Below are 12,697 nucleotides of genomic sequence, written 5' to 3' on the forward strand. Positions count from 1 at the left end.
AAGAACAATTAAGTGAAGTGGAGACAGGCAATATACCAAAAAAAGAATTCAGAGTAATGATAGTAAAGATGATCCAAGATGTCAGAAAAAGAATGGAGGCACAGACTGAGAAGATAAAAGAAATGTTTAACAAAAAGCTAGAAGGTCTAAAGAACAGAGATGAATAATTCAATAACTGAAATGAAAAACACACTAGAAGGAATCAATAGCAGAATAAATGACACAGAAGAATGAATGAGTGAACTGGAAGACAGCATGGTGGGAATTACTGCCATGGAACAGAATAAAGAAAAAAGTGAAAAGAAAAGAGGACAGTCTAAGAGATCTCTGGGACAACATTAAATGCACCAACATTTGCAGTATAGGGGTTCCAGGAGGAGAATAGAAAGAGAAAGGACCTGAGAAAATACTTGAAGAGATAATAGCTGAAAATTTCCCTAGCATGGGAAAGGAAGCAGTCACCCAAGTCTACGAAGTGCAGAGAGTCTCAGGCAGGATAATCCAAAGAGGAACACACCAAGACACATAGCAATCAAATTGACAAAAAATAAAGACAAATAGAAAATATTAAGAGCAACAAGGGAAAAGCAACAAATAACACACAAGGGAATTCCCATAAGTTTATCAGCTGATTTTTCAGCATAAACTCTGCAAGTAAGAGGGAGTGGCATGATCTATTTAAAGTGATGAAAGGGAAAAACCTACACTCTACCCAGTGGGTCTTGTTCAGATTTGACACAGAAATCAAAAGCTTTACAGAGAAAGCAAAAGCTAAAAGAATTCAGCAGCACCAGACCAATTTTACAACAAATGCTAAAGGAACTTCTCTAGGTGGGAAAGAAAAGGCCACAAACAGAAATAAGAAAATTATGAATGGAAAAGCTCACTGGTAACGACAAACATACAGTAAAGGTAGGAAGTCATCCCCTCAAAATCAGCAATTGTGAGGAAAGTAGAAACACAGGATATTGGAAATGTATTTGAAATTAACAGACAGCAATTTAAAACAATCTTGTATATATATAGACTGCTATATCAAAACCTCATGGTAACCACAAACCAAAAACCTACAATAGATACACACAAAAAAGGAAAAGGAATTCAAACACAACACTAAAGTTAGTCGTCAAATCATAAGAGAAGAGAACAAAAGAGGAAGGGGAGAAAAAGACTTACAAAAACAAATCCAAAACAATTAACAAAATGGCGATAAGAACATATATATTGATAATTACCTTAAATGTAAATGGATCAAATGCTCCAACCAAAAGACATAGACTGGCTGAATGGATACAAAAACAAGCCCTGTATATATGCTGTCTACAGGAGACCCATTTCAGATCTAGGCACACATATAGGCAGAAAGTAAGGTGATCAAAAAAGGTATTCCATACAAATAGAAATCAAAAGAAAGCTGAAGCAGCAATACTCATATCAGAAAAAATAGACTTTAAAATAAAGACTATTACAAGAGACAAAGAAGGACATTACATAACAATCAAGTGTTCAATCAAAGAAGATATAACAATTGTAAATCTATCTATCTATCTATCTATCTATCTATCTATCTATCTATCTATATCGATCTATCTATATCCATATCCATATTTATATCTATCTCCAACATAGGAGCACCTCAATATGTAAGCCATTGCTAACAGCCATAAAAGGAAAAACCAACAGTAACACAATAATAGTGGGGGACTTTAAAACCCACTTACATCAATGGATAGGTCATCCAGACAGAAAATCAATAAGGAAACACAGGCCTTATATCACAATATTAAACCAGATGGCCTTAATTGATATTTATAGAACATTCCACCCCAAAGCAGCAGAACACATTTTCTTCTCAAGTGCACATGGCACATTCTCCAGGATAGATCACCTCTTGGGCCACAAATCAAGACTCAGAAAATTTAAGAAAATTGAAATTATATCAAGCATCTTTTCTGACTACAAGGCTATGAGACTAGAAATCAGTTACAGGGAAAAAACCTATAAAAAACACAAACACGTGGAGGCTAAACAATATGTTACTAAACACTCAATGGATCATTGAAGAAATCAAAGAGGAAATAAAAAAAATACCTAGGGTCAAATGACAACAAAAATACGATGGTCCAAAACCTACAGGATGCAGCAAAAGCAGTCCTAAGAGGGAAGTTTATAGCAATACAATCTTACCTCAGGAAACAAGAAAAATCTTAAACAACCTAACCTCACACCTAAAGCAACTAGAGAAAGAAGAACAAACAGAACCCAAAGTTAGCAGAAGGAAAGAGGTCATAAAGATCAGAGCAGAAATCAATGAAATAGAGATGAAGAAAACAATAGAAAAGATCAATGAAATTAAAAGCTGGCTCTCTGAGCAGACAAACAAAATTGATAAACCTTTAGCCAGACTCATCAAAAAAAAAAAAAAAAAAGGAGAGGGTTCAAATCAATAAAATTAGAAATTAAAAAAGGGATGGTACAACTGACACCACAGAAATACAAAGGATCATAAGAGACTGCTAAGAAACAACTATATTCCAATAAAATGGATAACCTAGAAGAAATGGACAAATTTTTAGAAAGATACAATCTGCCACGACTTAACCAGGAAGAAATAGAAAATATGAACACACCAATCACAAGTACTGAAATTGAAAATGTAATTTAAAAACTTCCAACAAACAAGAGCCCAGGGCCAGATGGCTTCACAGGTGAACTCCATCAAACATTTAGAGAAGAGTTAACACCAATCCTTCTGAAACTCTTCCAAAAAATTGCAGAGGGAGGAACATTCCCAAGCTTATTCTGTGAGGCCACCATCACCCTGATACCAAAACCAGACAAAGATATAACAAAAAAGAAAATCACAGGCCAATATTTCTGATGAACATAGATGAAAAAATCCTCAACAAAATACTAGCAAACTGAATCAACAATACATTAAAAAGATCATATACCATTAAAAAGGATTGTACACCCTGATCAAGTATGATTTATTTCAGGGATGCAAGGATTCTTCAGTATTCACAAATCAATCAGTGTGATAAACCCCATTAACAAACTGAAGGATAAAAACCATACTATCATCTCAATAGATGCAGAAAAAGCTCTTGACAAAATGCAACACCCATTTATGATAAAATCCCTCCAGAAAGTGGGCATACATCAACATAATAAAGGCCATATATGACAAACCCACAGCTAACATCATTCTCAATGGTGAAAAGCTGAACGCATTCCCTATAGGATCAGAAAGAAGGTAAGGATGTCCACTGTCACCACTTTTATTCAACATAGTTTTGGAAGTCCCAGCCACAGCAATCAGAAAAGAACAAGAAATAAAAGGAATCTATATTGGAAAAGTAGAAGTAAAACTGTCACTGTTTGAAGATGGCATGATACTATGCATAGAAAATCCTAAAGATGTCACCAGAAAACTACAAGAGCTAATCTTTGAATTTGGCAAAGTTGCAGGATACGAAATTAATACACAGAAATCTCTTGCATTTCTATACACTAATAATGGAAAATCAGAAAGAGAAATTAAGGACACAATCTCATTTACCATCACATCAAAAAGAATAAAATACCTAGGGATAAACCTACCTTAGGAGGCAAAAGACCTGTACTCTGAAAACTATAAGATGCTGATGAAAGAAACTGAAGATGACACGAACAGATGGAAAGATATACCATGTTCTTGGATTGGAAGAATCAATATTGTTAAAATGACTATACTAGCCAAGGCAAACTACAGATTCAATGCAATTCCTATCGAATTACCAATGGCATTTTTCACAGAACTAGAATAAAAAGTTTCTAAATTTGTATGGAAACATAAAAGACCCCAAATAGCCTAAGCAATCCTGAGAAAGAAAAACGGAGCTTGAGGAATCAGGCTCCCTGACTTCAGACTATACTTCAAAGCTACAGCCATCAAAATAGTATGGTACTGGCACAAAACCAAAAATATACATCAATGGAACAGCATAGAATGCCCAGAAATAAACCCATGCACTTATGGTTAACTAAGCTATGACAAAGGAAGCAAGAATATACAATGGAGGAAAGACAGCTTCTTCAATAAGTGGTGCTGGAAAAACTGGACAGCTACATGTATAAGAATGAAATTAGGGATTTCCCTGGTGGTCCAGTGGCTAGACTCTGCTCTCTTAAAGCAGGGGCCCCACATTCAATCCTTGTTCAGGGAACTAGATCCCACATGCTGCAACTAAGAGTTTGCATGCCGCAACTAAAGATCCTTCATGCTGCAACTAAAATATCCTGCAGGCCACAACTAAAAGATCCCATACGCTGCAACTAAGACATGACACAGCCCAATAAATAAATACAAAAAAAAAAAAGCTTAAAAAAAAGAATTAAATTAGAACATTCTTCAATACCATACACAAACTAAACCCAAAATGGATTAAAGATCTAAATGTAAGACCAGATACTATAAAACTCTTAGAGAAAAACACAGGCAGAAACCTTTGACAAAAATCTCACAGCAATATCTTTTTTGATCCATCTCCTAGAGTAATGGAAAAAAAAACAAGTATAAACAAATGTGACCTGATTAAACTCAAAAGCTTTCGCACAGCAAAGGAAACCATAAACAAAATGAAAAGATAACCACAGAATGGGACAAAACATTTGCAAATGATGTGACTGACGAGGGATGAATCTCCAAAATATACAAACAGTTCATGCAGCTCAATATCAATAAAACAAACAACCCCATAAAAAAATGGGCAGAAGATCTAAATAGACAATTCTCCAAGGGAGACATACAGATGGCCAAGAGGCACATGAAAAGATGCTCAACATTGCCTAATTATTAGAGAAAATGCAAATCAAAACTACAATGAGATATCAACTCACACCAGTTAGGATGGCCATCATCAAAAAGTCTACAAACAATAAATGCTGGAGAGTGTGTGGAGAAAAGCAAACCTCCTACACTGTTCGTGGGAATGTAAATTGGTACAACAGCTATGGAGGACAGTATGGGGGTTCCTTAAAAAACTAATAATAGAGCTACAAAATTATCCAACAATCCCACTTCTGGGCATATATCTGGAGAAAACCATGGTTCAAAAGTTACATGCACCCCGATGTTCACTGCAGTGCTGTTTACAATAGCCAAGACATGGAAGCAATCTAAATGTCCATCAACAGATGAATGGATAAAGAAGATGTAGCACATATATACAATGGAATATTACTCTGCCATTAAAAAGCATGAAATAACGCCCTTTGCAGCAACATGGATGACAAAGACAAATATCACATGACATCGCTTACATGTGAAATCGTAAAAAATGATACAAATGAACTTATTTACAAAACAGAAACAGAGTCACAGCCTTAGAAAACAAACTTATGGTGACCAAAGGGGAAATGTTGGCGGGAGTGATAAATTGGGAGTTTGTGACTGACATACACACAGCACTATATTTAAAATAGATAACTAACAAGGACCTACTGTACAGCATAGGGAACTTTAGTCAATATTGTGTAATAACCTAAATGAGAAAAGAATTTGAAAGAGAATAGATATCTGTATATGTAGAACTGAATCACTCTGCTGTACACCTTTGCTGTAACACAACATTGTAAGTCAACTATACTCCAATATAAATTAATAAAATAAAATGAAATAAAAACCACACAATTAAAATATACCCCATATGGGACTTCCCTGGTGGCGCAGTGGTTAAGAATCCGCCTGCCAATGCAGGGGACATGGGTTCGAGCCCTGGTCCAGGAAGATCCCACATGCCGTGGAGCAACTAAGCCCGTGCGCCACAACTACTGAGCCACAACTGTTGAGCCCACATGCCACAGCTACTGAAGCCCACGCGCCTGGAGCCTGTGCTCTGCAACAGGAGAAGCCATGGCAATGAGAGGCCCGTGCACCTCAACGAAGAGTAGCCTCCACTTGCTGAAACTGGAGAAAGTCCGTGTGCAGCAACGAAGACCCAACACAGCCAATAAATAAAATTAAAATATATATATATATATATACCCCATATAAGCTTCTATAAATAAGTTAGGGAATATGAAATGAGATTTATTTGCATAGTGAAAAAGTCCAGTTAGATCCTGGGGAAAGAAATCTGGGACTTTAACGATGGCAGAGGAAGTCAATCTCGGATATATGAGGCTGAGGTTAGAATCAGGTACTAAAATGAAAAGATCTGGAGGTTTTAATTGACTTTAAATTCAATATACATCACTGGTGTGAAGTGGCTCCTCGGGAAGTTAACTCAATATCAGTCACATTAAAGGAATGTAGTCCTTGCTGTATTTGGCAGAACTTGAGAAGTGTGGTCTGTTCTGGGCATTACACTTTAGGAATGATCGTGACAAACCAGAAAGGATCAAGGAAGAAGCCTCTAGGATGATTATACAAGCTGGAATTATTTCAGATGAGGCCCGGTTTAAGGACCTGCAGTATAGTTGTGTGTGGGGCAGCCCTAGCTACAAGTATGTGAAGGGCAGCCACAGGGAAAAGCAATCACAAGGAGCTCACCAAACCCCATGAGGACAAATCTAAAACCAACACGTTTGAGGTCAAACATTTTCTAAACCCACAGGGCAACCCAACATTAGAATGGCTTCTCTGTGGAACAGGAAGCCTGCAAGAAAAGTTTGAGAAGTGGAGGCTAGAGCAGCATTAGTCAGGGACACTGGGGAGGGAGTGTCACCCTGTTTGGGCCAGAGGGCTCTCCAGGCTCCTTCAGCCGAGTCCCTCTTTTCCTACCGCTAGTGAGCCTTCTTCTTTGCGAATGCCTGGCTCACTTGAGCTAAGGGATTATAGATTAGCCATGGGTAAGCAGTCACAATTAGAGGTAAGCCAGCATCCATCTGCTCCCAAATCACAAAACTTACTGAAGTCAAGATGTACCTTCTCCCTTGTTAAACCTAACCTCTGAGGATCGTCACACTCATCTCAGAGCCATGCCAAGTTTTAGCTCTGACAGCTTGCTCTTTCTCTGGCTCTCAGATTGATTCACAGGCACAAGCCAGGAGTCTCTCAGATGTGTAAGGGAAGCTTGCAGGACTGACTTTTTCCTTCTGGGGTGCTTCCACTCCGGGGTCACCAGCCTTCCTGTCTCCCCCGTATCCCAATGCTTCCCTCACTCTACCCTCCTTTTTCACGCACACTGCTGAAAGGAGAATTCTCATTACCGGCTCAAGGAAGGTCATTTTCGGCCTTTGCAGGTACCTTAACTGCCTATGTTTGTTCTACCTGCGCTGTGGCATGTCCTGGGGAGAAAGTATGGCCAGAAATCTGAGAAGGGAGTTGGGAGACTGGGCTTCCTACCTTGACAGGTGAAGCATCGGATGTGGAAGTGGTTATTGTGGACTCGAACCACTTCCCCTTTGCAGGTGTCTCCGCATCGATAGCACTGGATGACATTGGAGCTGCCTCGGGGATTGTACGGATTCTGCTGATAAGGAACTGTAAAGAGAAACAAAGAGATCACTATCCAGAAGGTCCCTATTCTTTAAAAAATCTGCCATAAGACATGATTATAATCTTAATGGCAGAAAAAGAAGAAAGGGTGAAAATGATTAGCAAAGTACCTTCAAAACATCACCAGGCTGAGTATGCCAAGCTAAGACATCTCTGCAGGTACCTTAACTGCCTGTGTTTGTTCTACCTGGCATTAAGATGTGAGTCCATAAAATCTCCTTAAGTGGGAAGAGACTTATGAGTGAGCATAACATCTTCTTGCAATAATAGAGGCCAAATTCACGAATGAAGAAAAATAAAAGAGGAAGTAGAGTATTTCAAGGTAAATGATCTGGAAACACCATTTCTTGGGAGATCTCTGGATCAATACCAGGCCCCAAACAAAGGGAATTTAGGTCTTGCCATTGACTCCTGGGTCTCAAGGAAATGGGTGGCTGACTGTGCCTTCAACTGGCCTTTTTGTTGAGCAAGATACAGCCCCTCTCTGCACCTCAGTTTACACATCTATAAATGAGGATGGACAGTGGTAGCCAACTTTCTATAAAAGAGGCATAAAGGGAGGCACTCTAGTTGGAAGGAAGTTGATGAGGCAGATGTTACAACTGCCTTTGAACAGCACTTTCCATAACATTGAGAAAATGTCATATGTGTATAGTTAAGAAGAGCCGGTGGAGACTCTGAAGGGGCTGAAGTCACTGAGATTACAATGCTATGGTCAGTATTTGATGATGCCATAGACCTATACTTGCCTTCTGAGGTTACTGATCTCTTGTTTAGACTTTATCACGGCTACTTTTCTAGATTTCCTTTCCCTGAAATATACTTTGCTTGACCATTCTATAATCTGGTCATCCAACATTTGATAACAGTAGGCACCTGCCTAGAACATAAAATTTCAGGGTTGGAAGGGACATTAATAGCTATCTGTTCCAACCTCATTATATATAAACTGTTGAGATAATTTTGCCAGTGAGGAACCCAATCTTCTCTCTTGGAGGACACCCCTAGGGGCCCTAGGGAGAGAACAACTCAATTCCTCAATTCTTACTCAAGGCTGAAGCAATAGTCCACAAACTTCTACTCATACCCTATTAGGATAAGGCTCACTTTTGTCCTAGCTATAAGGGTGACCACTTGATTGGAGGAGAATTGGTGTCTATCATTTAGACATGTAGACTTACTGGCTAAACTCTGAATAAGCATAATATAAATTAACCTGGACTCACAGAAACCTTGAACTGCCTAGGAACCTAGAGGTCACCTAATTCAAGGGTTCTTGACCTAGTGTGGTAGTTGTTATGTCTGTTCACTGAAATTTCAATCTTTTATTCTTGGCACAAGAAGAACTGCACATGGTGTCTTGCTTGGCAATGAAATGTGAATGGAAATGTGTGTCAATTCCAACTGGAAGTCCTGGGAGCCAGTATGGGAGCTGCCATATTGCTTTTCCCATAGCCTAGCAGCCAGTGATACCCCCAGATGGTGTGCAGGATGCATCAGCTTTGATCCCTGGCTGAGGAGTCCTGAAGCAGAGCTCTAAACTAACCCAGGATGAACATCTATCATGAGCAAGGAGGAATTTTTGCTGTCATGTTCTCTAAGATTTTTTGTTATTGTAGCATACCTGACTGATACACCTGAGAGTTAATATTTCTCTCTAATGAAATATAAAGTTTGGTGTTACATACATTATCCTACAGCTTTCTTTGGATTCTCAAAGATGATCTCCATAACTCATCTCATCCGCTCTCCTCCTTTTAAAGTCAAGGAACAGGAAAGCAGGACTTTCGATTACCTCCCACATCTTGAATCATAAGTGCACTGTAGGGCAAAAAAGCTGGTTGCTTAGCCCTGAAACCACTACTGCTGACAACTTTGCTATCTGAGGTGGGAGAATAATACCTTTCTTACAGTCCTTCTCTCAAGAGGTTCATGCCCTTTATTGAATTCTTTTTTTTCTGTCTTAAATTTAAGACAAAGGTTAAATGAGTTAGCTAGTTAACTAAATCATTAACTCAGTAAATGGGTTAATACATGTAAAGCATTTCAAAAAGTGCATGAAGTGCTCCACAAATGTGTCCAGAGCTCTACGGGTATCATGACCATCACATCCTCCCCAGAGCTCAGAGCAATCCATCCCGACCCCTAGAATGTCTACAAACATTCTCCTTAGTCCTATTTCCTTTGCTTCTTTTTCTGATTCCTGCTCAATGTCCCCTGGAAAATATTTCACCCTCCCCTCTCCCCCCAATTTTGGAGAAAAATATAGGTTCTATTTATACGAGCAGTGTACTGATCTACGACTGCTGAGGGACACAAAGCTGTGAGTCTGAAAATAAAATAGGAACAAATAGTATAATCACCACCATCAATAATGAGAGCTCTTGAAAGTATCCAGAGTCCCTCCAGAATCACTACACGAATTTTCATCTACCTCTTCTAATTGATTCCACCTTACTGCTCAAGAACCAGCAAGATGTATTAAATTTTTCATGATTTGATTTTCTGAGGAGATGGATTACTGATGATGGTTTTTAGTCAAAACTCAATCTTTGAACCATTCAGATAAAAAGGCATAAAATCAGAGTGAGGGGATGGATTGGGAAAGCAGATCTTCTCGGGCAGAGTACCCATGGGCTCCCAGACCTAACTCTACTGCTTCCTTCAGGATGAGGGTGCTGTTTTGGTGACACTGACTGTGACCAGAGCCCACAAATGTCTGATGTTTATAATTAGTCCCATAAACAGAAATGCATGCATCGTTGGTGCAAGTTCTTGCAGACTGCTGATGTAAGCCATGACTATAAATGGGCAGTGGTGTAGCAAGATTTGAGCTTACAGACGTGTGAAGACCTTTCTTCATCCAGACAGTGCCAATAGGAACTCTGGGGGTCAAGGGAAGCTCTGCTGAGATATGCCACATCTGCTCTTGCTCTGGAAGCCACCTCATTCCAATAAGATTTTATATTCTTGATTAAGTCAGCAACTTAATCTAACCTTATTCTGTGCGTGTATGAAGGGGGGAGAGTGTCATTTCTTCCCTGCAATCTATAACACCCTCCGAAACTCTAAAATTTTATTGTTGATTTTCTGCTGGTTATTATTTCCATTAATTTTTACCTCGGAAAGTACTAAAATTCGGTCATGTGATTTATAACATTTATGGGCAAACATCTTTTGAATTCCAAACTGACTTATACATGAAGTTTTGAACTCCCTCATGTTAGGAACTGCTTATCCTTGAGAGTAGCCAGAAGCCTCAAAAGACATTAGATCCTCTCACTTGTGAAATAATCCATGGGGTTGCCAAATTTAGACATATGTGTCATGCAATATATTGCTAAAATGCATGCAAGGAACCTCTGGCTTCTGTTCTATGTTATCTGGCCAGTAAAATAAACCCAGGAAAGACATTCCCAGTTACTGGTCCTTAAGCAGTGATGTTCAATAGAATTTTCTGAGACATGGAAACGTTCTATATCTACATTGTCCAGTATGATAATCACTAGCCACGTGTGGCTACTAGGCATTTGAAATGTGGCTAGTGTGCCTGAGGTAATGAATTTTTAACTGTATTTAATTTTAATTAATATAAATTTACATGGAAATAGCCACATGTGACCAGTGGTTGCCACACTGGACATGGCACGCTTCAGTTTCACAAATGGAACACCAGGCATTAAGAATGAAGAAAAAGAAATTAAACTTGGTTGAATTCTATTTATACAAAAACAGCATGCACAAATCAATATGGGACTACTACCTCAGACTTAAATATTCCTTTCTATCCCTGAAGAGTTTTTAAATTGTATTAAAAAATAACTTGCAAAAAGAACCAGTTACACACAGATTCACCCACCCTGAATTTGATCTGAAAACAAAAGGTTCTGAGCAGTGAAATAAATACTGATTTTTTTTTAAAGTACAATTTTTCAGGCACTATAAGACTGAACAATCAATCTTTCCAAGAATAAAAGCAAGATAATCAGTTGGCAATGGATGTCAGTATAATTTTTTAAGAAAGAAAATCATCAGGTCAATGCCTATGAGATTAAAAACTAAGGGCCTGAAACATTGACTCTTCTTCTATATGTTTACCAAATGTTTAGTGTTCCATGAGGAAATACATCTTAATCCCACAACTAAATATGCAAATAAAGCTCTTCCCCAAAAACTATCAAGATAATTTACAATTGCTGGAACAAAACAATATATTGGAACAGGAGGACGACTGGCCCCTTGGAAGTTAAAAGGAGCATGAGAGTTGAACATCGCAGGAAACAAATCCAGCATCCGGTTTCTCCACCTGGCCCTTCCTCTCTCCCTCTGTTGTTTCTCATCTTGTGTTTTTCTCTCTGATAGGAAGTGCTGGGGGTAATCTGGGTTCCAGTTCCCTCTCTGCTGTCACCTAGTTTTACATAGGATTAGACAAATCCTGTAACTCTTCTGGCCTCAATTTCCTCCTCATTCACAGAGGAGATTGGACAAAATGATTTATAAAAGTTCCTCCAATTAAAAACTGATTCTGGGGACTTCCCTGGTGGTCCAGTGGTTTAGGATGCCGTACTTCCAATGTAGGGGCCGCAGGTTCCATCTCTGGTCAGGGAACTAAGACCCCACATGCCGTGTGGAGCAGCCTAAATAAACAAGTAAATAAAATTTAAAAAATATAATAAAATAAAAACTGATTCTGTCTCTGTGTGTCCTTTTCTGTGCCTCTTTCTTTCCCTCCACCCTTTCTTCTCTCCATTAACTGGTTCCACTCTTAAACTAGACTGTGCTGTACGTTTTCAGATTTATTAGTCTCCCTTAAAAACAGATAATGGCATGATTTCTCCCTTATAACGAACACGACATAAGTTACGCTCTGTGGTGCCTGCACATTTTTTTTTTCCTCTCTTGAGGGTCACTTGACCTTGTAGATAAAAGTGTTCCCACATTCTAGTTGTTTTAAAGACAGTCTTTAATTAGACTGTCTTTAAAACAGTCTTTAAAAGGTAGAAGCACCTATGCAAGGCTGCGGTATAATTAAAAGAGTGACAAAACTGACGTGGAGACAGTATAACAACTGTGAATAATTGGCTGGAAGTGTAATAAAAACAGTGGAGCTTCTGCCTGAACAGTGAAACATCAAGCAGAGAATCAACTGGTTCAGCACTGAGCTCGCAACAGCCCGGGGCCCAGGAAAACAACGGGGTAGAGCAGCTGTCAAAC

General features: G+C 38.8%; 1 protein-coding gene across 3 annotated transcripts in view; it reads right to left on the reverse strand.

Moving 5' to 3' along the window:
• ABLIM3 (actin binding LIM protein family member 3) overlaps positions 1 to 12,697 on the reverse strand; it is a 127,130-nt gene that overhangs the window by 79,163 nt on the left and 35,270 nt on the right. For all 3 annotated transcript variants that reach the window (XR_009053170.1, XR_009053169.1, XM_057731471.1), the window contains exon 3: positions 7,331 to 7,468. Coding sequence is in view for 1 of the 3 variants with exons in the window: in XM_057731471.1 (XP_057587454.1) it covers positions 7,331 to 7,468 (138 nt within the window). In the remaining 2 variants the exon portion in view is untranslated. The remainder of the gene's footprint in view (positions 1 to 7,330; positions 7,469 to 12,697) is intronic.

Source organism: Hippopotamus amphibius, chromosome 1, assembly GCF_030028045.1.
Source record: "Hippopotamus amphibius kiboko isolate mHipAmp2 chromosome 1, mHipAmp2.hap2, whole genome shotgun sequence".
Taxonomy (NCBI): Eukaryota; Metazoa; Chordata; class Mammalia; order Artiodactyla; family Hippopotamidae; genus Hippopotamus; species Hippopotamus amphibius.